We start from the raw sequence: 22,260 nt of genomic DNA on the forward strand, positions 1-22,260 counted from the left end.
AAGTATAAGAAGATTAGCAAAACAAACAAATTTTTTTGATAAACGAATCATTGATGGAAGAAAAAACGTGAGCGGTGATTGGATTGATGATAAAATAGAATCCTGGGTCGCGAACAGTGATTCGATTGATGATAAAGAAAGAGAATTCTTGAGCACAATTTTGCAAAGAAATAGCCCACTTGTTTCTCGAGAAGAGATGGGAAACATGCTCAATATCATTTGATTGAATAGTTGACCCCGATTCAAGATAAATTCATGAGGAAGTGGTATTTCTTTAGGATCGACTCCAGCATTTAGAAATTGGTTAATCGGTAAAGATACATGTACTTGATGTCCTGCCCTTTTCCAATTAGTTTACCAATAGAATTCCATTTCATTTGCAAAATCACTTTAAACTGTTATGCTAGCCAACTAAAATGAAATCCTCTGGGAAGCTGAAAACCCATGTTAGATATTAATCCATCCGTTTTTTAAAAGAAGTGTCGTTTCGACATGTTATAAATCGGAAGATTTGGGAGTTTTGGAGAAAACAGTTGAATGTTTCAAAGTCATCACCAAACCCAAAGCTGAGATACACGTGATTATCGTTGGTCACACACTTACATGAAATATTAATTTGACCTTTGGGTTTAATCATGGACCACAAATCTTCTCTTCTTTCCAAGTCCACTTAATTTTTTTTGCTGATCTCATCTCAATTCTCCTTTTCTCCTCCCAAAATATCACAATCCTCATGTAACTTGCTGTTCTGTTTTTCGTTTTAGACAAAGATCCAGAAACAATGGAGTAAAGAAAGACTATAGCCGCATTAACAAGGAACCGCCCTTTTCCTTTTTAATAATCCATAAATGAAATTTAGCGTTACTATTATAGCAATACTGTCTTTAACACACCTCTTTCTAATCACAAAGCATGGAACATGACAACACACGAAAAGTGATTTGTTTAGCTAATTATCTGTTCTAGACTTCAGAGGCACATAGTTTTGTTTCCTTTGGGGGGTTTTACAAAGGATGAAATCCATAGATACAAATGAGACTGATCCAGAAATTGATTGTTGCAAACATATCTTGAACCTTTGATTCCCATAGACTCAAAAGGATCGTAAAGTCAAGACTCATCTTCGCAGGCCTCTGCAGCTGAAATCTCGGAATCAAGTTTGTTCATCAGACTCTCTGACACATGCTTGGCCACAGATATCATGTCAAGGATGACGCTCGGGTCTAAGCCACACCCGCCTCGTTTGGTTAACCCACATATATGGCCCACTCGGTTCACCGATATAGACACAGCCGAGCTCATCTGAGACTCCTCTTCCGTTGTTGCATCAACTATGTAATGCGCTCCCACCTGGAAAATCAAAGACCAAGCATTTACATGTGGATGGCACAAAGATTAGTAAACTTTGTCTAAGAAGATGTCGATCAAGAGACTTGAGATACGATTTACTTTAGTTAACGTGACAATGACTGGGACACTGGAAGTGTCAAATTGTTGATACTCTTCGTCGCTGATGTCAATCTCTGGTTGCTCATCATCCGCCACTTCAGCTGAAACTTGGACTTTTGGTATAGCGGTGTTGGTTAAAGCAGCCTGCAGGAGCATTGTCAACAAGTGCACTAAAGCATGCGGTCAACCTTGAGGAAAGATGACTTTTGGGTTTATTAAACGATCAATTCGGAACATATCGCAAACCTATGAAACCAAACAAGACAAACAAATTGAGCTGATCTACAACCACTTAACGAAAGACCCTTTCTTTCTCATTTCCCTATACTATCATTTCTAAAAGCCTTTCCTTCCTCACGATCTTGATTAATTGCTATGATTTACTCATTACCGTCTGCAACCAAGCCTGGGCCGCTGGTTTAGGAGAGAAAACGAAACAATGTCTCACGAGAATTACCTTAATGGCAGCACCAAGGGCGTCCAATAGATTCCCATCCGAGCTAATGACAAGGCCATCTATATAAAGGTCCCAGCAAACTTTTCCTTCTTTTATCAAAAGCGAAGACAAATTTATCCCAGCCCCTATTACCAAAAAGGATTTGCTATAAACATTACTAGCTGAAAGCGTAACAATGTGCAGGTTAAAAAAACAAATTGCAATAAACATGATTGCAAACCTGCTCCGCTTTTGCCACCTAGAAGACATCTTTGAAGAGCCAAAGCAAGCTCAGAAGACAATTCCTCACCGCCTCTCCCCTGAGCAACCGAGTAATTCACAATGTATTAGTCTTCTATGTAGACTTAAGGAGCCATAAAGACAAGGTTATGATAGCCAAAAACTTAAGTTGAACAAAGTTACGATTCCAATTGATAGAGCCAAAACCAGGGCATATCATATAAAAGCTCACCCCAAATGTTGGTTCTGCTGTTGGACTGCAATCAATGAAAACTGCAACTTTTCCTTTATCAGGTTGGAGAGAACTTGGCCTCCCAATTTCAGCCTGCAATTACACAAAGGTTATTGGGTCAACATTACCAGTAGCACTTCTGATTCAACAATGGCAGTAGAGAGAATAAGAGAATAAAGAAAGTACCTTTACACTGGCAATCACATCAGTGCCACCTATCCTAACTCTTGCTGAACCATTAGCCTAGAGCCAAAAAAAGCAAGACAATAAACCAATCTGTTGGAACATAACAATGCTAAACTCATGAGCTCTCTGAGTTTACATTACCTGCGGAATAACACCGGTTTCGACGTAGATAGGACGGTAAGTCAATCTTTTCCGACCATCAGTTCGAAGATCTTGAGCAATCCCACCTTTAACGAAGTGTTGCTCCCCAATAGAAAGCCCCACCATTACTACACAGACATCAACAACACACCATCGTGTCCACGGTTTCAGGGAACAATGAAATGGGATCAAACGCTTAACAATTAAAAAAGAAAAAGTAGATTATCCTTCAAAATAATTTGACCCACTAATCTTCTTTACCTTCCCAGAGAATTTGATAGAAGACGGAACTCTGAATTCCCGTCGACCGTAGCGGCAATTTTGGATTGGTTAGGTTAAACGGAGAAGTGACAACTGCCGGTAGGGTTTAAAGATGGCGTGAGCATAATTATTGGCTTTTCTTAAGGGTAATGTAGTCATTTACTTCTTTATATATTTTTTTTTTGTTTCTACTGCTTTTTTAGCGTCTTCTCTTTTTCTGTTTGTGCTGGTTTCTTCAATTTTCCGGGAAGAAGTGCGAGCTTGGTGCGCGATGGGTCGTTCGAAACTAGCTTCTCGTCCGGCTGATGAAGACGCGAATCCAGGGTCCGTTTAAAGTTTCAGTTTTCATTCGTTTTAGCTTGAAATCTTTTAGGGGTTTTCTCTGCTTGCTTACTTATCTTTGCGAAAACATTTCTGTAATCTCTGGTAATCCAATTCAGTTGTCTTTTATCGCCATGTTTGATTAGCTGAAGCGGAGTTCGAGTTTGTGGGTTCTTGATTTCATATTGCTTCCGTCTCTTGTCTATGTCTTAATCAGTTGATTTTTCACTGTTTCAGAAAATCGAAAAGGAAAAAGTTATCCTTGGATCCTGAGAATGCAGGGGCTTCAGTTTCGACCGGTATGTTTACGTTTTTATATGGGCAATTAGATATGGTGGTGATAAGCCTAAAGTTCTTTCAATCTGAAATCTTTTTTCCTTCAAGCTATCGTGGGTATACGCATTAATGTATCACCAAGCTGCCGTTTCCAAAAGCTCTTAAATTTGTTGATATCTCTAAAATTTTACATTGTATCCATTCCAATGCAATGTAGGAGGTGAAGCTAGGATTGAGAGGAAGCCTGGCCTTTACTGTTGTAACTATTGCGATAAAGATCTGTCTGGTTTTGTTCGTTTCAAATGTGCTGTTTGTATGGACTTTGACCTTTGTGTGGAATGCTTCTCTGTCGGTGCTGAACTTAATCGTCACAAGAGCAGTCACCCATATCGGGTTATGGTTAGTTTCCAACATCAAGCAGTATATTTGAATTCAACCTCTATCAGCTGAATAGTTAGTGGTTAGATAATTATTTGTGTGTGTGTGTGTGTGTGTGTGTGTGTGTGTGTTGCATCTACCCTTTTGTGTGACAGGACAATTTGTCTTTTCCGCTTGTTACTTCTGATTGGAATGCAGACGAAGAGATACTCCTCCTTGAGGTAATCACTAATCGTTTCTAACAGAATTCATTTTGCCTGTGATTGTACTCTATGGAGGTTTCATTTGACTCAAGTTCATCTATTGTTTTAGGCCATTTCGACATACGGGTTTGGGAATTGGAAAGAAGTTGCAGACCATGTTGGTAGTAAGACAAAGACAGAGTGTATTGATCACTTCAATTCTGCTTACATGCAGTCACCGTGCTTTCCACTCCCTGTAAGAACACATGATCTCCAGATAGTTGACTTTACCTCATTTATTTACTCAAGCTCTTCACTGTGTAGGACTTGTCTCATACAAATGGAAAGAGCAAAGAGGAGCTTCTTGCTATGAGTAAAGAACATGCAGTGAAAAATGGTCAGCTTGGAATGTATTAATGGGGTTTGCTTGTTGATTTGGTACTCGTCTATTAACCTTGATAGAAGAAAATTGACAGCTCATTTTTGTTTGTCACAGAAATACCTGCACTCGTGAAGCTATCTCCAAAAGAAGAGCTGCAAATGTCAGCTGTAATCATGTATGTACTTATGTTTGTAACAATAGTGTCTCTACGTTTACAATGTTGAATGGTCCCTCTTTAATACTTCTATGTTTCAATGAGCAGACATGAAGATTCAGGGAAGGACGATGCAATAGATCAACCGTTGCCTGTCTTAGCTGGAGGTATGTGGCACTTGTCTTTAAATGCCTTTACTATTGCCTCTATATAAAATTGTAAACACGTTATTTGCTCTTAGATTTATGGCTAAGAAAGCAAATTATCTGTCTTTCAGACTTTAACCTCAAACTCAAATATTTTGTCATCCATAGTCCCAAATGTAATATAATGCATTTTTGTTGGACAGTTAAGAAGAAAGTCAATGGACCACAGGCTACTGACAGCATTAAGTTGGAAGGTTTGTATATTGTGGGACAAGTTTGAATGTAAAATAATATTTGAAGGACACAAAAACTAAACGTACTTACAAATCTAAAAAAAACTAAAGGTAGTTCTTGCCGCTTGTGTCTCAGCTGCAAAACAACCGTCTGACAGGAGTGTCGGGGAGAAGAAACCGAGACTTCCTGGAGAAAAAGTTCCATTAGTAACGGAGTTATATGGCTACAATTTAAAGAGGCAAGAATTTGAGATTGAACATGACAATGATGCTGAGCAACTACTCGCGGACATGGAATTTAAGGATTCTGACACTGATGCTGAGCGTGAGCAGAAGTTGCAGGTTCTTCATATTTACTCGAAAAGGTACACATTGCACTGGAACAAGCATTATTAGTTCTAATTTTTTTTTTCCGTAACCAAATGCTACAGCCAAGATCGTGCTTTGACTTTATTTGCAGGCTTGATGAGAGGAAGCGGAGGAAGGAATTCGTTCTCGAAAGAAACTTACTGTATCCTGATCAATTTGAGATGAGCCTTTCAGCAGAGGAGAGAAAATTATACAGCAGCTGCAAGGTATTTGCGCGGTTCCACTCCAAGGAAGAGCACAAAGAACTGATGAAAAAAGTCATTGAGGAGCACCGAATTCTCAGAAGAATCCAGGATCTTCAGGTTTGATGCTTATAATTTTACGAAACTTGAGAACTGGTTACAAACTCAATCAGGCGGGAACATTAAGTAGAGCTTTTGGTAAATGTTGTAGGACGCAAGAGCTGCTGGTTGTAGAACATCTACAGATGCTAATAGATTTATAGAAGAGAAGAGAAAGAAGGAAGCGGAAGAAAGTTGGCTGCGACAAAACCACGGTGCACCAGGCAGTATAGCCAGTAAAACACTAAAAAGTCCAAGAGGGTTGCCCAGAAATTTACAGCCCTTTGGTTCTGTCTCACTGTCAAAGGTCACACTTCCAATAATATCTAGCTCATTAGACGATTGGGATGTAAGTGGTCTCCTTGGGGCTGACTTACTCTCTGAGACCGTAAGTATCAGTATTTTCAAATTTGGTGATTCTCATCTTAACTGTATGATTTTGTTGATTTCGTTGACATTATTCCCATGGTTTGAGAGATTGAAGCTGTGTGCTGTGCAGGAAAAAAGTATGTGCAACGAGATGAGGATACTTCCTGCGCACTATTTCAAAATGCTGGAAACCTTAACAAGCGAGATAAAGAAAGGGAACATAAAGAAAAAGTCTGATGCTTATAGCTTCTTTAAAGTAGAGCCGAGTAAAGTCGACAAAGTATATGATTTGCTGATTCAGAAGGGAATAGGCGAGTCAACATGACTCATGAGCCCTAGGATTCCCCGTCTGGAGAGCTAGAGGTTGTGTGCTTCTTTGGTTCATAGTCCTAACACGTAATTCTCAAACATAGATTAGCCATGTAGATATATAGGAAGCGTGTATACAAGACGATGCTGATGTTGGTTCCATATCTTGTTCGCTTTTAGTTTTGAAAGCTTGACAACTTTCAAAGGATGTTTCAGATCTTGTTCTCTCGCCTTTTATCTTTTTAGATCAGAAAAGCTTTTTAATCAACATTCAAACCCACTATGAATCAGATTCCAGTTTTTGTCAAATGTGATCAATTAGTAATCAGTTTTCCAGGAACAGCCAAAACGAGATTCTTGGGTGACAAGAAACTACTCTGAATCAGATTGTCATCCAACAACAACAACAAAGAAAACAGAGAAACAGCCGTAATTCGATTCAAACAAACTAAATAGTTCCAAAAGTACATCAAGCTGCGTATTAAACCAAAAGATTTACCATCTCCTTATGGTTGCAAGCATTGCTTCTTCTTGTGTCCCAGCTTCTTTTTGTTTTCTGGTAACCAAGGCTTGAAAGCACCACCCAGAGAAATATTTTCCAAGTAAAAGAAAAAACCACGCAGCAACTCCAAACTCGCCTTATCATCACCATCCACACGCTTGTATTCTTTATCGAAATCAGGGACCTTTTCAAGATAGGAGTGTCCCAGTTCATCAGTCTTATAATTGCTTTCTCTTCCCTTCCGCAGTTCTCTACATCGAGTCACTGGTTTCTTCACTGATACCTCACGAGAGAGCCTCAACAACTCTTCTTCATCGTATGGTTTCTCCAGAACATCCATTAGTTTTTCTTTAAAACAACTACTACTACTTTCATCCTCTGCACTTTCTTCCTCAAGATCAATCATGTTCTTGCTCTTGGACACCACAAAAGGTGTACCTTGTCCATCCGAAAAAGGGGAATCACTAACCTCAATCATGTCATCATCATCATCATCATCAGACCAAGACTCATGATCTAGCTCAACCTTCACTTTCGCTAATGGAACCTTGTCAGGGACAATAGTGGATTCTTTTTGAGTATCCGAAATTGGAGGATCGAAAGCAGACGAATCAGGCTCAGTTGTCGAATCTTTAAGAGAACCGACGAGCCATGTGAGGTAGCTCATGTAATCCTTATCCACAACCGCCACACTCTCATCCTCCTTCTTCTTCCTTGTCCCTACAAAAACTTCTTTCTTACTTTGTGTCACCGGAACAAACCTTGAAGTCTCATCTACAGCCTTATTACGCTCTGTAACTGTATTTATACACTCCACAGGAACAGCCCTTGAAGTCCCTGAAGCCTTAGTTTCATCAATCTTCTTCTTTCGTAGTTTAGCAATCCTGTTGTCTCGTCGGATGACTACTTTGCTTCTAACCAACGGAACATCCCATAAAGTGTCAACCTTTGACGCTGACATATTCTTAGCTTTGTATTCTCGTCGGATGTCTTCTTTGGTTCTGAACAACGGAGAATCCGATGAAGTCTCAACCTTTGACTCTGACATTTTCCTAGCCTTTGTGTGTGTTTGATTAATGTTTACTTGGTGGTTTCTAACCAACGGAACAGCCCATGAAACCCTTGCAGCCTCTAACTCAGCATTCTTCCTCTTTCTTCGTTCAGCAAGTCTATTGTCTCGTAGGATGCCTTCTAGGGTTGTAGCTAATGGAACAGCTCTTGAGTTCTCAGCCTCAAAACCAAACGCTTTCCTCTTTCTCTGTTGAGAAACTCTGTTGTCGATTGGCTTCTCGTTACCACAAGAAAACGTGCGGAATTTACGTTTTTCGTATTCTCCATTGTCAGCTTCAAACGGAGTGCCTAAACTGGTACCATTACTAATATGATCCAAGAACAACTTGTACGAGTTATCAATCTCAAGATCATCATCACGACAGATTATTGGAACATCAATTTCTTCATGCATAGTTGAAGTAGGCTCGCTAACTGCATTCACCATAAACCTTGTGCATCCATCGTCAATATTCATAATGGAGTCTGCGTTAAAGAATTCAACATCGTCAATTACAAAGAATAAAACGCAGGGGAATGATTCTGAGAAAGAAAACTAAGAAACAACCCTAACAAATTAAAGATCAATCGATTGTCGTTTTAACCATAAAAATTCCTTTAAAAGTTAGAAAAAAAATGGAGGAGAGCGAACGTAGAATCATGCATACCGTTTGGAGCGACTCTGCTTGTGAACACAAACTGAGAGGAAAATAAAATTCCCAAAAGAGAGAGAAATCAGAAACGGACAGAAAAGGGAATTAATGAAATTTTTAGGGTTTAATTGCAGATCATATTTTGCTTAAACAATAAAGGAAATTTTGGAGAGAAAGAGGAATAGGAAGAGTCAAGAGAGTTAAGAGACTTTAAGAGAGAGCGAGGGAGGCTATCAAGGCTAATTAGTACTCGAGTGTTAAATAGACCTACCGAAAATCTTACTTTAGGCTTCAGCTGTCAGAACTCACGTCATATATATTTTATCTTCTTCTTTTTAAAAAAAAAATTATTGGACACGTCTTATATTTGATCTTATAGATAAAAATCCAATAAATAATCAAAAGCAAAGAGAAAAATTCCAGTGAAGAAAATAAGAACTATATTTTCTGCTAATTTGTGTGATTGTGGGAAACGAAAAAAGAGCATGCATGCATTGGGTGATTTGGTGACCAAGTAATAAATATAGGCTGTTGTGAGAAAGGAACCAAACTTCAACTTTTCCGAGTACTATTATTCTATATATATCTCGTTTTGGGGAATACTTGAAAAGATATTCTTTTTCATTCAAACTGCAAAGCTTAAACACACAACTGAAGTACCCCAGGAATAAACGAGAAATTAAACCATAAACTTAACCAACTTTAAACCAGCAATATGACCTCTAATTATTACAGTCATCACAAACACAAAGAAAACTATTTATAAAGTAAATTCCCGGCCAACTACTAGTCTACTACCCTGGCTGAGAGAGAGAGAGAGAGTAATGGAGTGAATTCAAAGCTTCCATTAATTGTAAACTCATCACCTGATAGACATATTAACCGGTCATAAATGGTTCATAGAAAACGAGGTCCATTTAGTGCCTAGACAATCACACAAGATTGTAGAATTCTAAGGAGGCTATCTTTTGTGTGGAAAATTTAGTCTCGTCGTTTACTTTGATAAATGTATGCAAGTAGTAGCCATTTTTTTTTTTGTTTTTAAAGATTTAAGGAAAGTACTCCAGTTACACACAGAATATTGATTTAAACAATAATCCCGATTTACAAAAGCGTAGATAAACAGAAACTTCACCCAATCCGATAGGGAAAACAGAAACAAAAAACAACTTAATACAGTCTTCTCATCAGATTCTGTGGCATAAAGCACACCGAATCAGACAATGATTTGGCAAGAAAACCAAACCACACTTAGTTACCAATCAGTTGGGAATGAAGAAGAAGATATCATCAAGCCTATCATTGCTCGGCGAGTTCCCTCCATAAACCAACAAGCCATCCTTACCGTCCCGTGATCCAGCCGCGAACGCGCACCATCCTCTAGGCCCGGGATGCTCCTCTGATCCAAACCCATCCTTCCATTTCCTCCATTCAAACGTCTCTGTATCAAGCCCATAAGCTTCACCAGTGAAGCTCCCTGCTCCCATATGCCCCAAATCGCTCGGATCAACCTCCCCTCCAAATATCACTATCTGTTTCCCAACAACCGCCGTCGAAAAAACACTTCTTGGAGACGGTTTCTCGCCTTTTGTCTCAACTTCTTTCCATTCTCCTTTAGCTATGTCGAAACAGTAGACATCATCAGCTTCTTCTCCCGTAAATCCATATACAACCCAGATCTTCCCTTCAACCACCTCGAGCCCTGGACCGCCTCTTCCTTTACAGGCTTCTCCTGGAGATGGGAACTTAATCCACTTCTGATCAACAACGTTGTACGCCCACAGATCGTTTAGACGACCCTCAACACCGCAACCACCAAACACATAGACGTTCTGAGAATCAGCAGCAATCGAGTGGTAGCTTCGGTTTTCAGGACCGGTTTCCCCTGAAGAGAGTAGCTTCCACTGGTTGGTCGAAGTGTTGAAACAGTAGAGCTCGTTGAGCTCCTGGTTAGTCGCGTCCCGGCCACCAAAGAAGTAGATGACGGGTCCCACTGCAGCCATGGCTACACCTACTCTAGGAGGAGGAGCGTCACCTGAAGCTTCCTGGATCGACCATGTACAGGTGTGGAGGTCGAAAACGTAGAGATGGTTGTCCACGGGAACACGCGGTTGGAACTCGCCGCCAAAGGCGTACACTTTGTTTCCCACAAGAGCTATGGCGTGAGAGCTTCTTGCTCCTGGTCCGGTCCCTTTCTGTTTAAGCTGATCACAAATATAACAGAGAAGACAACAAACACAATGATAAACTATTTTAAATATTTACAAAGATAAAGAATCAATCAAGAGAGTAGTTTTCGTATGATAATAAAGTATTAGCTGAAAGTAATCACAAACAAACAAGAGTTGAGTCAGCACGCAAATACTTAATTTCCAAAATAACAAACTCATCGTCCACTAATCCAATTTTGATCAGAGAAATCATAAAATACGAGAATTAATCGTCGAACCAATATGAAAGGAAATCAACAGACTGAGAAAGAGTTTCTTTCTTCGATCCACCGATTAATTTACGAAGAACTGGGACAAATTTTCAGAGAAATTCGTAGGACATCAAACGAATTTAAAATTTCAGTAGCCGATAATCTCGTACGAATCAATAAATCGAAGATACTACGAAATGGTTTGATCGGGAAATCGATATAGAGAAGTAGTAATGTAAACTTAGATTCGAGTGATGGAGAAAAGAAGAAGAAAGAGATTAATATGAAACCTGAACCCATTTGCCTTCCATTTGAGTAGCTGATGCCATCGTTGCTCTGCACTTGCCCACTGAATCGAGTCGTTGTTGTTCTTTGTGTTGGACTTCTCTTTTCTCTTTGTGGGTGTCTCTATTTAAAGCCCTTTGAGGCCCAAAGAGGGGGAAAAAAGGAATCTTTCTTTTAATCGCTATTTTATTTAACGATTCATTGTTTTCTTGGAATTGGAAATATTCTTTTCTCAAAAATATGTCTTTTAAAAATGCATCTTAAAATATCTATTATATAAAGAGTGAGTTATGTCTCACAAGTTTGACACATCAGCTCTTCTCCTTATGACACATCAACTTTCAATTTATTATGAAAAAAAATTTAACACCAATATTAATTTTGTTTTTAATCCCAAAAATAAAAAAAGAAAAAAATATCCATTTTTTGTCATTAGCACTCACTATTATCTCATTAATCTCATTCCTAGAAGTTAGAAAGATGAAATAAGATGGTTATCACGGCGATAGTTTTTAAATTTAGTTATCACGGTGATAGTTTTTATAAAGATAGTAAACTTCATCTAATGAAATAACTTGGTAAAACTGAAATGATTAATTTGCTGTGAATTATTTACTATCTTTATAATTGTAATCTCTTAACAAAATAGAGATGTGAGTTATTTCCTAACTAAAAAATTATTTACGAACTAAAATAGAGAATCAAAAATAAACTATTTAAAACTCTATTAAAATTCTTTTCGGCTAATTATATGATTATGTTTAAACATAACCAGTTGAAATGATTGATAAACATTTTGTATTTTTAAAGTTGAAAATGTTACAACTACAATCACGAATGTAACTATGTAAGTAACCATTTTGGGAACAAACTTTAATACAATTAAAATTTACAGATATCTTACTATATTTTCATGTATTGTATAGTCTTTCCAGAACAATTTTATAATTGTAGGGTTTAAAATTTTAATATTTTTTTAATTCAAATGTTTCTTCGTCTAAAGTCATTGATTTGAGCTTATTATATGCTAATTTTCAGTACCTAAATTTTCTACTTCTACAGAAATCATCCCAACAAGTGAAAAGATGTCAAGAAAATAGAAATGTGCGACCAAAGCCTAGAAAATATTTTAAAATCATGCAAGTCTTCTTAACTGATAGCATATTGTAATGGAACTATAGAATCATAAGACGTCATTTTGAAAAAACTTGGGCTGATGGTTTTTGAATCTGAACTCAACTGCATCAATAAGACCGGTGCTGCGCTTATTGAAAGTGTGAAGATTGTGATTCAAAACCAGGCGGAGATGCTTAAAGTTGACATGTTTCTGATTCCCACAAGAGTATTGGTGGCTCTTTAGGCAAAAAAATCAAGGATAGAGAGTTCCATTTGTTGTTTAGAGGAGACAATGCTAATATTATCTGTTACTTGACACTCAAGTTGGTAAAGTTTCACTCTTTTATAGTTTGTAAAGACTGCCCCAAAGTAGACGGCAATGCGTACTAAATTGAAGGTTATTCCATCTTTTTTTCCATGAATAATAGAGTAGAATTTGCGATGATATCACCACACCAACGGTAGTTTCTGTGTAGTTCAATGCACAGAATCAGAAGGATACAAAGAGTTGCTTGTGTTTATACATATGTGGTGAAGATTGTGTGGTCTACGGAAAATTTGATTCTAGAAAAATTAAAAGAGAAAACTGCAGCATATACTAGCTATTAATAAGGTACTTCGTTATCTCCATTCTCATAATTTTTTTTTTGCTGCATTTTTAAAATTTGTGTAAAGAAAAAAATAGAAGAAGTAAATGGCAAAGAGAGAGTCAGAACTTACAGATAATACACCAAGGAGATGGCTAACAAAAAGAATGAGAGAGCGAAGGATATTGCTCTCTCCTCTAGGATGTACAAGAAGTTTTTTTGTATAGGTTTTGATTTTATTAAGAAAAAAATAATTAAAGAATTTAAGTTCTTATAATTATAATTAGAGTAAACGAAAAGTGTTTTACATTAAAAAAAATCAAGTAAAAGAGAGTAAAAAAACTATTATGGAAAGTTTACAAAAAGATTGAATAAACAGAAACACTCAGAAAAGAGAAGAAAAAGTTATAACAAATCACATTACTCTAAATAGTAAAAACATTTTGTCACTTATCGAATAACTAATCCTCTATCTCGAATTAGGTTGTATTTGTTAAAGTATATTTCCTACCAATCAAAAATTAACTCCTAAACACTAAATATATGAAATTTATTTTATTATATTAAACACAACTTAAAAAATCTAAATAATATACAAATCCGCGTGTACACGCAGGTCTTCACCTAGTCTTATATACAAAAAATGACCAACTCTCTCCATATGAGTGACACCTCAGCATTTTAAAGTTAATATAGAGATGACATGTGTTAATTTTTAATTTAAAGTTACAATTTTTTAAAAAAATTAATCAATAAATTTTCATATTAAATTTTTAACCATTCTTATATATAAAGATGACCAACTCTCTCCATATGAATGACACATCAGCATTTTAAAGTTAATATAGAGATGACATGTGCTAATTTTTAATTTAAAATTATAATTTTTAATTTAAAGTTACAATTTTTAAAGAAAATTAATCACTAAATTTTCATATTAAATTTTTAACCATTCAAAGAAAACGAAAAGTTTTTTTATTAATTGATTCTTAATTAACATTTATGTCAATATTAAACAAGAATTTATGTTATAATTAATTAAAATATTGATGATTTTTTGTATGAAACTTTTGATTTGTTAATAATAAGAAAAATTTTTTTATTAATTAATTTTCAAATAACATTTATGTAAATATTAAACAAGAATTTACGTTATAATTAATTAAAAATATTGATGGTTTTTTGGTGTAAAACTTTAATTTTTAATGATATTATATTTAAAATTGATTGATTTAAAATAATATAGCAATTGATGATTATATTTTTTTTAGAAAATAAAAAATTTATAAATTGGAAATAATTGAAATAAAACCGCACATACATGCGGATATTCACTTAATGTTTACTTAAATAAAAGGGCGCATCGAAATGACCAAGCAAGAAACGGCATGGAATTTGCAGTTTCCGAAGAGAAAACAATATTTTATGCTTCTAGCATCACAATTCACAAGTGGCCAACTAAAGTCTAAACGATACAAAACTACATCTTTTTAGCCAAGATTTAACGATTGACACAAAAAGTTGATCGTGATTTCAATAGTTTCGTGTAATGCACTCAAGTATCAAGATTAGATTAAACTTCATCGCCTACTTGAAGTCTTGAATCACATACTTGAATTAACTCTAATGATAGCATATATATATATTTTTTACAAAATCTATATTTAGCATCTTAAGACATCTAAATATGATTTTTTTTTGCCTACAAATACTGCCGTTTTCACTAATTCTCTTAGTTTTCACTATTTAACCAAAACCAAAAGATCAAAAACTAAATGACAAACTAAAGCTAAAATTTGAAGGCAACCAATAACCTTCCAAAGGGAGCAATAAGCATCAGAATTACGCCACAAACATGGAGCTTGAAAGAGAACTAAAGGGAACACCACCAAATAATCGAAAGCACGAAATCAAAGACTACCTCGAACACCAACAATATTAATCCTGACGGAAGAGAAACGCAAGACTGATAATTCCCAGACCACATAACTACGTAAAGATACGAAAATATGTGTTATATTTTTGTATCTTTCAAAAATAGCAGTTTATTTTAGCGCGAAATTTCGTTTGGTTGACAGAAAAAGTTTCATAAATTTTATATTAAATTTAATAATTATAAAAATAATTTTAAATAATAGTAATAATGTAATCATCAACTTATTTTCTTGTTATCTGTATTTCTCTTTTCTCTGTCTTAGTTTTTCTTCTTCTTTAAAATATTAACCAGATGAACTTTTACTTAAATAACTAACCTTTATACATGCCGGTCGGCCAAAAAACAAAAAAACATGCGGAACACTCTCCAGTGTCCACACGTTAAACGTGAGAAAGCGAAGCTGGACACGCACCTTCCATAAAAAAAATTGGGACTAATAAAAGTTACAAAGATTCTTTTCCTTCTCTAATCAAACTCAAATTTCCATATTCGCTCAAATTTACCCAAATTTCAGTAAGGGACAAGTTTATTTTAGTTGGAAGGTAGAAAAATCCGAGCAAACAACACACGTCTCCTAATTTAAGGGCGACACCATACGCAACTCTCTCTCTCTCTTACTCTATCGATTCCAAGAGAATCATCGTCTCTACTTAATAGCAGAGTTTACAGATTCCTGTAGCAAAGGAATCTGGGTTCTGGGTTCATTTCTGACACAACCAGTCAACCCAGTTCAAGACTCAAATAAAGGTTCCATTTTTCTGGATTTTCTACTTCCGTTATTTGTTTATTTTCTTCTTCTTTTAAGTTAATTGATTTTGCTATTATAAGCTGGATTCAGAACAAGTTAGGCTTCAATCGTTGTACACTGAATTTGGGTTCTTTGAGTTTCTAAGAATCCTGTAGATTCTCTTATCAATTCAATAATCTATACATGGGAGTCGTTGAAAACTCGATCCTTTAGAAGAGGCTTCAACTAAAAGATGTAATGGAATTCTGTTAATACAGCTTTAATTGAATCCTTTGCATTGTTTAGAGTTAAGATCATACAAATGATGATTTGTTGCAGAATTGTCCCCTATGCTTTCCAGTCTTATGAGTCCAGCTGATTCTTTTATTGAAATTTTGTTGCTTGTTTGATGAAATGGTTGCGCTTAGTTTCCAGATGTACGTATACATAGTTTTTATCTCTGTTTATACTTGCTCGATATTGTTCACAAGAGCTGATTATGTGATCTTTGTTTTTGTTTTCCTAGTAAATTAGGTGGAAATGGCGGCATTATTAGCTTCCCAGAGCTACTGCTATGGCAGTGAGACCGCAAGAACCACCAAAGCTATTGGTTTCAGTAGCTCTTTGGATAACCCTTTCACTGGGGATTCCACCAAGTGTTTTGGCAGCAAGTCTAAGAGATTTCATATTGAGATGAGACAATCGGAATCGCCTTCCAAGCCTGGAATCAATGGACGTTCAGTCAAAATGGTTCCGGCTAGTGAGGTTGTGAAAAGGAAAGATGGTGTGAACAGTGTAAATGGATCGGTGGGGAAAGTTGTTAATGGAGCGAATTTGGTTAGTAGTAGAAACATTAATGGTGCGTCGTCAACTTTGGTTAAGGCGCCAAAGCAAAAGACAGGATCGTACCTTCCTCCACCGGTTGAGGGAGTTAGGGTTCTTCCTTCCGATGAAGGTTTTAGCTGGGCTGATGAGAACTACAGCTCACTTCAACGGAGTATTGATGTTTGGTCGTTTGTTATTTCCCTTAGGATTCGTGTCTTGTTCGACAATGCCAAATGGGCTTACGTTGGAGGGTTCACAGAAGAGAAACAGGTAAAAGCCTTTCATCATTGTAATCTCGTTGATTGTTTTACCAATACCGGTTATGTTTGGACTTGGCTCTTATGAGTTTTACCTGTTGTTGTATAATCAGAAAAGCCGAAGAAGAGAAACAGCTTCATGGTTGAGAGAGAGTGTATTGCAGCTTGGTCCTACGTTTATCAAACTGGGACAGCTGTCCTCGACTAGGTCGGATTTGTTTCCTCGTGAATTCGTGGATGAGCTTTCCAAGTTGCAGGTACATTGCTATTTTGTTTCTCTTTAGGTTTTGAATCTAAGCATAAGTTTCATATCTCTTTATGTTTTCTTACTCTTCTTTTAATTACAGGACAGAGTCCCGGCTTTTTCTCCAGAGAAAGCAAGGCGCTTCATCGAGACCGAACTTGGGGCTCCAATAAGTCTAATGTTTAAAGAATTTGAAGACCAACCCATAGCTGCAGCTAGCCTTGGCCAGGTATGTGATACTCCACCTTTGAACACACTTACTTGCTAGTTTTCTTTTTGTTTTAGTTTTGCAGTTCTTCTACATATTGATGTTTGTATTTTAATTTTTCAAAGTTTATCCTTTAGGTACACAGAGCTGTGTTGCACAATGGTGAGAAAGTGGTAGTCAAAGTACAAAGACCCGGACTCAAGAAACTTTTCGATATTGATCTACGTATGTAACAACTTTCTTATGAGTTATAGAAGAAAAAAATTCTGGACATGGATGCTTGATAGATGCTGAAATGAAATGGCATACTTTGTTATCAGGAAATTTGAAGTTGATTGCTGAGTATTTCCAGAAAAGCGAATCGTTTGGATCAAACGATTGGGTTGGTATATACGAAGAATGTGCCACGTAAGTCTTTTCTTCCAGAAAGTAACTATAGCTTGATACCTAGCAACTTTGTGATTCTGATCTTCCCTTTTGTATCAGAATTTTGTATCAAGAGATTGACTACATAAACGAAGCTAAGAATGCAGACAGATTCCGGAGAGACTTCCGGAATATAAGCTGGGTCCGCGTACCTGTAAGATTCATTAGCTAGCCAAAACCTGTGAGATCAAGTTGTGTAATTGTGGGACAAATGAAACTTATTCTGGTTTTGTTGTTTTCATTTGTAGTTGGTCTTTTGGGATTACTCAGCGATGAAGGTCTTGACTTTGGAGTATGTACCAGGTTCGTGTTGATACTACCCAATATATCTTTTCGATTGATAAAAAAAATGCAGTGGTAGAAACTTTCTTATATATTGATTGGTGCAATTAGGTGTCAAGATCAACAAGTTAGACGCCTTAGCTGCACGGGGATATGACCGTTCACGAATAGCATCACGGGCCATCGAAGCTTATCTTATCCAGGTTAATAACAACACAGCAAAACAGTTGTTCAAGTCCACGTCTTTTTTATTTTTCCCTGGTTTCAAACTTATGTTTATGTTTTGGCTGCTTTAGATACTCAAAACCGGCTTCTTTCATGCGGATCCTCACCCAGGGAATCTTGCCATTGATGTAGACGAATCGATCATCTACTATGACTTTGGCATGATGGGAGAGATCAAAACATTTACTCGGACGAGATTGCTTGATCTCTTCTATTCTGTATATGAAAAAGATGCCAAAAAGGTAGTTTTTATATCTTTCACGGACTAAATCTCAAACTGAGGGAGACAAGAAAACTAACTAAATGTCCTTACAGGTCATGAAGAACCTTATAGATCTTGAAGCACTTCAACCCACTGGAGATCTTTCATCGGTAACCTTATAGTCTCATTCATTCTCTATGTGAAGTTTAAATATGTAATCTCATTAGCAACTTTATTCGTGTTTGTGTTAGGTGAGGAGATCTGTTCAGTTTTTCTTGGACAATCTATTAAGCCAAAGCCCTGATCAGCAACAGACTTTGGCAGCTATTGGAGAGGTACTGATCAAAACCGTGCCAGCGAAAGAAGCTGACCTTCTTTCTCAAACCATTCTAATGATTTATGGTAGCTGTTACTATATGATTGTTAAATAGAAAAATTCGTGATTGCTATGGCAGGACTTGTTTGCAATTTCCCAGGATCAGCCATTCCGTTTCCCATCAACTTTCACATTTGTCATCAGAGCATTTTCCACACTCGAGGGTACCTATTCAATCTCTCTTCTCTCTTCTGTTATTCAAAATCTTCGACAAGTCTCACAACTTCTAGCATTCATTTTGCAGGTATTGGTTACATTCTTGATCCAGATTTTTCCTTTGTGAAGGTTGCGGCTCCATATGCGCAGGTTCTTATCTTTAACAGTCTTACTCTCTGCTCTTCTGTATCATTGTGTCAATGCTCATGAACATTGATAAAAACAGGAACTCCTGGATTTAAAACAAAGGCAGCGCTCGGGAACTCAGCTTGTCCAACAAATAAGGAAGCAGGCCGACGATGTAATGCTTTCCCTCTCTTTTTTCATCTCCAATCTCTCTCTTTTTCTGTTTTGTATTAAACACAAGAAAACTGTACAGGCAAGGTCTTCTACTCTGTCCATGCCATACCGAGTGCAACGGATAGAAGAGTTCGTGAAAGAACTCGATTCAGGCGATTTAAAACTCCGTGTTAGAGTTCTTGAGGTAATAATACATCCAACACTCCCCAAATCGTTTTAAGCTCTTTTACCCTAGTAAAATCCAATAATCTCAACCAAAAAAAAAAAAAAACAGAGTTGCCATACAAATCACTGAGCATCGTACAACAATAACAAAGGAGACGCATTGTAATTTCGTTTCTTTTTTTTTGGTTCAGTCGGAAAGAGCAGCTCGGAAAGCGACAATACTGCAGATGGCGACAATGTACACTGTTCTTGGAGGAACTCTGCTTAATATTGGGGTTACATTTAACAACCAAGGAAGCCAGCTTATCGCTAATGGATCCTTCGTTGGGGCAGGTATGAAAAACCCTTGTACACGCGTGTGTATAGGTGTATATGATATATATCCTGGTGTTTAAACTGTTTTTGTTTTTTTGTGCAGGGATATTCATGGCATTGGTATTGAGATCTATGCAAAGGGTAAATAAGCTTGATAAGTTTGAGAAGATGATATGATGATGAATGGTAATTCTTTTGAAGCTCCTCATACCAGATATAGAATTGTGATGATGTATAGGTATAGCATATATCTTTAGCTCCCATATTCATAATATTTTATAAATTGTATAAAAACTATTTCGAAGTCTCAATATAAAGAAAGTCAAAGGTACCCGAGACTGAGTTTCACTAGAAAGTGCACAACATTACTTCTCCAGTTATAAATTGTATACAACTCTGTGTGCTCTTATAAGGAAATTCACAACTAGCCTAGCAGAGGAAAAACTTTTACAAAAAAGAGAGAGCTCAAGGTTTCTGACCAAGAAGCCATGGCTGGAAAAAGAGATGGCTGTGAGCAATCTCGATGAGTTCACGTGGGTCATTCATTGTCTCATCCCTCAGCGCCTCAAGAATCGCCTCACACGAGAACTCCCTAAAACCACCATCAAAGCTTAAATTTGTGATTATAAGGTCCAAAGCTAATAAGGTGAGAAAAGGAAGATACCTTGTTATAAGAATTCTGTAGAGCATCTTCAAGATAGGACAGAGCTCAGCAGGAGTTACAGGTTTTCCCTCTTCAGGGTGTTGAAGACTTAACGAGGATTGGTTTAATAGCTCGAAAAATGCTTTTACCGCAGAAACCCCCTATGAACAATTACATCAAAATCACCTCATTCATCATTAGCCTTTCACATATCTAATCTAAGACATCCTATTTGCAATCTTCTATTGGGATTTATGGAAGTACCTGAATCATTCCCTTGCCTTTGATGCTATCACCCATTTCAAGGCTAAGTTCTCCTTTCGCAAGCTTCTGGCCATACCACGCATTACGACCTTTTAGTAATGTCACATAGGTATCCGCGAGCAAAGGCCCAGCAAGTTTCTCTGGCTCCTTGGCCAATAGATGCGTAATAAAAATCATCTCTGATGTACAATGAGCAAAATATACTGATTTGCTGGTAGCACTTTCCTTTGTCAGTGTCGCCACCATTCCTAAAAAAAACATTGGTTCATGAGCTTTAACCTATGATCACAAATTGCTATTATTCAGATAACTATTTGAGAGATATGGACCTAACCTGCGCCAATGGCATATACATTTTTCAAACCACCCATGACTTCATGAGTAACAAGGTCACTGTTATCCCACACTATGAAATGAGACTGCCTGAGAAACTTGCCCAACGGCTTCCTCCATTTTTCAGACCCACAAATCCGTGCATTAGCATACTCTTTGTTGTATACCTCGGAAGCAATGTTAGGTCCTCCAAGGTAGAGAATATTCTCAAGAGGAATACCAGCTGCAAAGAAGGATATAACAAGAAAATTGTAAAAATTTCAACGAGCAACACCAACACGTTCAAGATGCAAGAGACTCAGGATACTACTTAATCTCAATAACAAACAAAAATTCTCTCTCATGATTCATGAAAATACTGAGGAAGATAGATATCAGATAATTCATCTAGCAAGCAGATAAAGAAGACTAGGGAAGTGAATTTACTCGCTCGGTAGATCATTTGAGTAGGAGTAACAATACGAGGATGAGGTTCGAACTCTGCTTCCACACCCTTAGCCAAGGAGATGATGACAGGAGCTGTAACCCTCTCTTTCCAATATTTACTAATCTCATTGAACACCTGAAACGTCTCAGTTGATGGTAAGCCATTGATGACAATATCAGCGTCCCAAACAGCCTCCTGCAGATTAGTCACAACTTTCAAAGGACACAAAGGAGTCTCAATCATGTTCAGACAAAACCCATCTTTCAATATCTCGTCTGCGTACAAAACCCTATCCCCTAATCTAGCTTCTACATACTTGAGATACGCGCATCGTCTAATCAACCTTCTAAGCAATTCCTCTCTCGAATTGATCACTTCGAACAAATGTTCAGCTGTGCTTTTATCGATCGCTCTCCCTTCTCTTCTCCAGATTCTCACACTAGCTTTTCCCCTAAATCTGCCGTAGTTTTCTTGCAACATTGCGACGAAGACGCTTCCCCAAGCACCAGCTCCTACACCAACGATCCTCAACGGATCTTCATCGGCTTTGCCCATTACTCTACGAATCTCATCAAGCCTTTCTTCAACTAATCTGCTCGGAGCTGAGTTTTTATCGTTCATCGATTCCACTAAATGATCCATCATCAACAAATGAAATCTCTTTCGATTTCTCTTGAATCTCTTCAGTGGTTCGCCCACTGACACAACACAGCAATCTGTGGAACAAAAGTCGTTGTCTTTATCGGATTTAACGATGCTTAAACTTGAACGACGACGATATGACTTTTTCAGGAAAGTTTGTGTTTTTTTCTTTTTCAGGTAACTTGTAAAGACAAGACACATAACGTCAGCTTCTCTCTTTGCTTTGCTGGCTTTTATCTACCCTGGGCCCACTTATAATTCACCATTTACTGTAGCTTTGTAATTATTTTTTCTCATCGTTTACTTTAGTGGCCATTTTTATAACCTTCTCCATATGAGTTCGAACC

The 22,260-nt window shown here is 37.1% G+C and overlaps 6 protein-coding genes across 7 annotated transcripts; 2 read left to right on the forward strand and 4 right to left on the reverse strand.

Moving 5' to 3' along the window:
• Positions 1 to 826: 826 nt before the first annotated feature.
• Positions 827 to 3,039, reverse strand: LOC18024718 (exosome complex component RRP42). Its single transcript, XM_006407738.2, has 8 exons — positions 2,946 to 3,039; positions 2,685 to 2,812; positions 2,544 to 2,600; positions 2,358 to 2,450; positions 2,127 to 2,205; positions 1,907 to 2,031; positions 1,450 to 1,593; positions 827 to 1,350 (listed from the first exon to the last, which is right to left on the reverse strand). Exons 2-8 carry the CDS (start codon positions 2,808 to 2,810, stop codon positions 1,111 to 1,113), a joined length of 864 nt encoding a protein of 287 aa, XP_006407801.1. The 5' UTR covers positions 2,811 to 2,812; positions 2,946 to 3,039; the 3' UTR covers positions 827 to 1,110.
• A 114-nt stretch (positions 3,040 to 3,153) lies between these two features.
• LOC18024719 (transcriptional adapter ADA2a) lies at positions 3,154 to 6,573 on the forward strand. Its single transcript, XM_006407740.2, has 13 exons — positions 3,154 to 3,269; positions 3,504 to 3,565; positions 3,760 to 3,941; positions 4,076 to 4,141; positions 4,233 to 4,358; positions 4,427 to 4,499; positions 4,599 to 4,659; positions 4,747 to 4,805; positions 4,988 to 5,038; positions 5,154 to 5,382; positions 5,478 to 5,688; positions 5,780 to 6,055; positions 6,167 to 6,573. The coding sequence occupies exons 1-13, from the start codon at positions 3,217 to 3,219 to the stop codon at positions 6,359 to 6,361; spliced, it is 1,644 nt and encodes a 547-aa protein (XP_006407803.2). The 5' UTR covers positions 3,154 to 3,216; the 3' UTR covers positions 6,362 to 6,573.
• Positions 6,574 to 6,718: 145 nt separating this feature from the next.
• Positions 6,719 to 8,696, reverse strand: LOC18024720. Its single transcript, XM_006407741.2, has 2 exons — positions 8,566 to 8,696; positions 6,719 to 8,383 (listed from the first exon to the last, which is right to left on the reverse strand). Exon 2 carries the CDS (start codon positions 8,373 to 8,375, stop codon positions 6,852 to 6,854), a length of 1,524 nt encoding a protein of 507 aa, XP_006407804.1. The 5' UTR covers positions 8,376 to 8,383; positions 8,566 to 8,696; the 3' UTR covers positions 6,719 to 6,851.
• A 921-nt stretch (positions 8,697 to 9,617) lies between these two features.
• Positions 9,618 to 11,352, reverse strand: LOC18024721 (nitrile-specifier protein 5). Its single transcript, XM_006407742.2, has 2 exons — positions 11,263 to 11,352; positions 9,618 to 10,754 (listed from the first exon to the last, which is right to left on the reverse strand). The coding sequence occupies exons 1-2, from the start codon at positions 11,299 to 11,301 to the stop codon at positions 9,813 to 9,815; spliced, it is 981 nt and encodes a 326-aa protein (XP_006407805.1). The 5' UTR covers positions 11,302 to 11,352; the 3' UTR covers positions 9,618 to 9,812.
• Positions 11,353 to 15,372: 4,020 nt separating this feature from the next.
• On the forward strand, positions 15,373 to 19,931 carry LOC18024722 (protein ACTIVITY OF BC1 COMPLEX KINASE 7, chloroplastic). Of its 2 annotated transcripts, XM_006407743.2 has the most exons (18): positions 15,373 to 15,643; positions 16,150 to 16,718; positions 16,819 to 16,962; positions 17,053 to 17,178; positions 17,295 to 17,382; positions 17,478 to 17,565; positions 17,644 to 17,737; positions 17,832 to 17,886; positions 17,977 to 18,068; positions 18,162 to 18,332; positions 18,406 to 18,462; positions 18,544 to 18,627; positions 18,748 to 18,832; positions 18,913 to 18,974; positions 19,051 to 19,125; positions 19,204 to 19,308; positions 19,481 to 19,622; positions 19,708 to 19,931. In XM_006407743.2, exons 2-18 carry the CDS (start codon positions 16,164 to 16,166, stop codon positions 19,779 to 19,781), a joined length of 2,097 nt encoding a protein of 698 aa, XP_006407806.1. In that variant the 5' UTR covers positions 15,373 to 15,643; positions 16,150 to 16,163; the 3' UTR covers positions 19,782 to 19,931. The 2 variants fall into 2 exon arrangements, with proteins under 2 accessions (XP_006407806.1, XP_024014874.1); XM_024159106.1 differs by having other exon boundaries at positions 19,051 to 19,308.
• Positions 19,932 to 20,004: 73 nt separating this feature from the next.
• LOC18024723 (glycerol-3-phosphate dehydrogenase [NAD(+)] At3g07690, cytosolic) lies at positions 20,005 to 22,053 on the reverse strand. The gene is made up of 5 exons (XM_006407744.2): positions 21,271 to 22,053; positions 20,846 to 21,067; positions 20,512 to 20,759; positions 20,269 to 20,408; positions 20,005 to 20,196 (listed from the first exon to the last, which is right to left on the reverse strand). The coding sequence occupies exons 1-5, from the start codon at positions 21,914 to 21,916 to the stop codon at positions 20,070 to 20,072; spliced, it is 1,383 nt and encodes a 460-aa protein (XP_006407807.1). The 5' UTR covers positions 21,917 to 22,053; the 3' UTR covers positions 20,005 to 20,069.
• Between the last annotated feature and the right edge of the window lie 207 nt (positions 22,054 to 22,260).

The sequence above is a fragment of the Eutrema salsugineum genome, unplaced genomic scaffold (genome assembly GCF_000478725.1).
Source record: "Eutrema salsugineum unplaced genomic scaffold, Eutsalg1_0 scaffold_13, whole genome shotgun sequence".
Taxonomy (NCBI): domain Eukaryota; kingdom Viridiplantae; phylum Streptophyta; class Magnoliopsida; order Brassicales; family Brassicaceae; genus Eutrema; species Eutrema salsugineum.

Excerpts from the sequence above, each read along its gene's own strand:
- LOC18024718 (XM_006407738.2), bottom strand. The coding sequence starts at position 2,810 with ATGGTGGGGCTTTCTATTGGGGAGCAACACTTCGTTAAAGGTGGGATT. Across the intron at positions 2,451-2,543 it reads ATGTGATTGCCAGTGTAAAG|GCTGAAATTGGGAGGCCAAG; the intron begins GTACTTTCTTTA and ends GTGTAATTGCAG. Across the intron at positions 2,206-2,357 it reads CAGCAGAACCAACATTTGGG|GGGAGAGGCGGTGAGGAATT; the intron begins GTGAGCTTTTAT and ends TCGGTTGCTCAG.
- LOC18024719 (XM_006407740.2), top strand. The coding sequence starts at position 3,217 with ATGGGTCGTTCGAAACTAGCTTCTCGTCCGGCTGATGAAGACGCGAAT. Across the intron at positions 4,142-4,232 it reads AAGAGATACTCCTCCTTGAG|GCCATTTCGACATACGGGTT; the intron begins GTAATCACTAAT and ends CTATTGTTTTAG. Across the intron at positions 5,383-5,477 it reads CTTCATATTTACTCGAAAAG|GCTTGATGAGAGGAAGCGGA; the intron begins GTACACATTGCA and ends CTTTATTTGCAG.
- LOC18024720 (XM_006407741.2), bottom strand. The coding sequence starts at position 8,375 with ATGAATATTGACGATGGATGCACAAGGTTTATGGTGAATGCAGTTAGC.
- LOC18024721 (XM_006407742.2), bottom strand. The coding sequence starts at position 11,301 with ATGGCATCAGCTACTCAAATGGAAGGCAAATGGGTTCAG. Across the intron at positions 10,755-11,262 it reads TGGAAGGCAAATGGGTTCAG|CTTAAACAGAAAGGGACCGG; the intron begins GTTTCATATTAA and ends ATTTGTGATCAG.
- LOC18024722 (XM_024159106.1), top strand. The coding sequence starts at position 16,164 with ATGGCGGCATTATTAGCTTCCCAGAGCTACTGCTATGGCAGTGAGACC. Across the intron at positions 17,383-17,477 it reads ACTTTTCGATATTGATCTAC|GAAATTTGAAGTTGATTGCT; the intron begins GTATGTAACAAC and ends CTTTGTTATCAG. Across the intron at positions 18,463-18,543 it reads CCACTGGAGATCTTTCATCG|GTGAGGAGATCTGTTCAGTT; the intron begins GTAACCTTATAG and ends TGTTTGTGTTAG.
- LOC18024723 (XM_006407744.2), bottom strand. The coding sequence starts at position 21,916 with ATGATGGATCATTTAGTGGAATCGATGAACGATAAAAACTCAGCTCCG. Across the intron at positions 21,068-21,270 it reads TCAAATGATCTACCGAGCGA|CTGGTATTCCTCTTGAGAAT; the intron begins GTAAATTCACTT and ends CCTTCTTTGCAG. Across the intron at positions 20,409-20,511 it reads AAGGCAAGGGAATGATTCAG|GGGGTTTCTGCGGTAAAAGC; the intron begins GTACTTCCATAA and ends AATTGTTCATAG.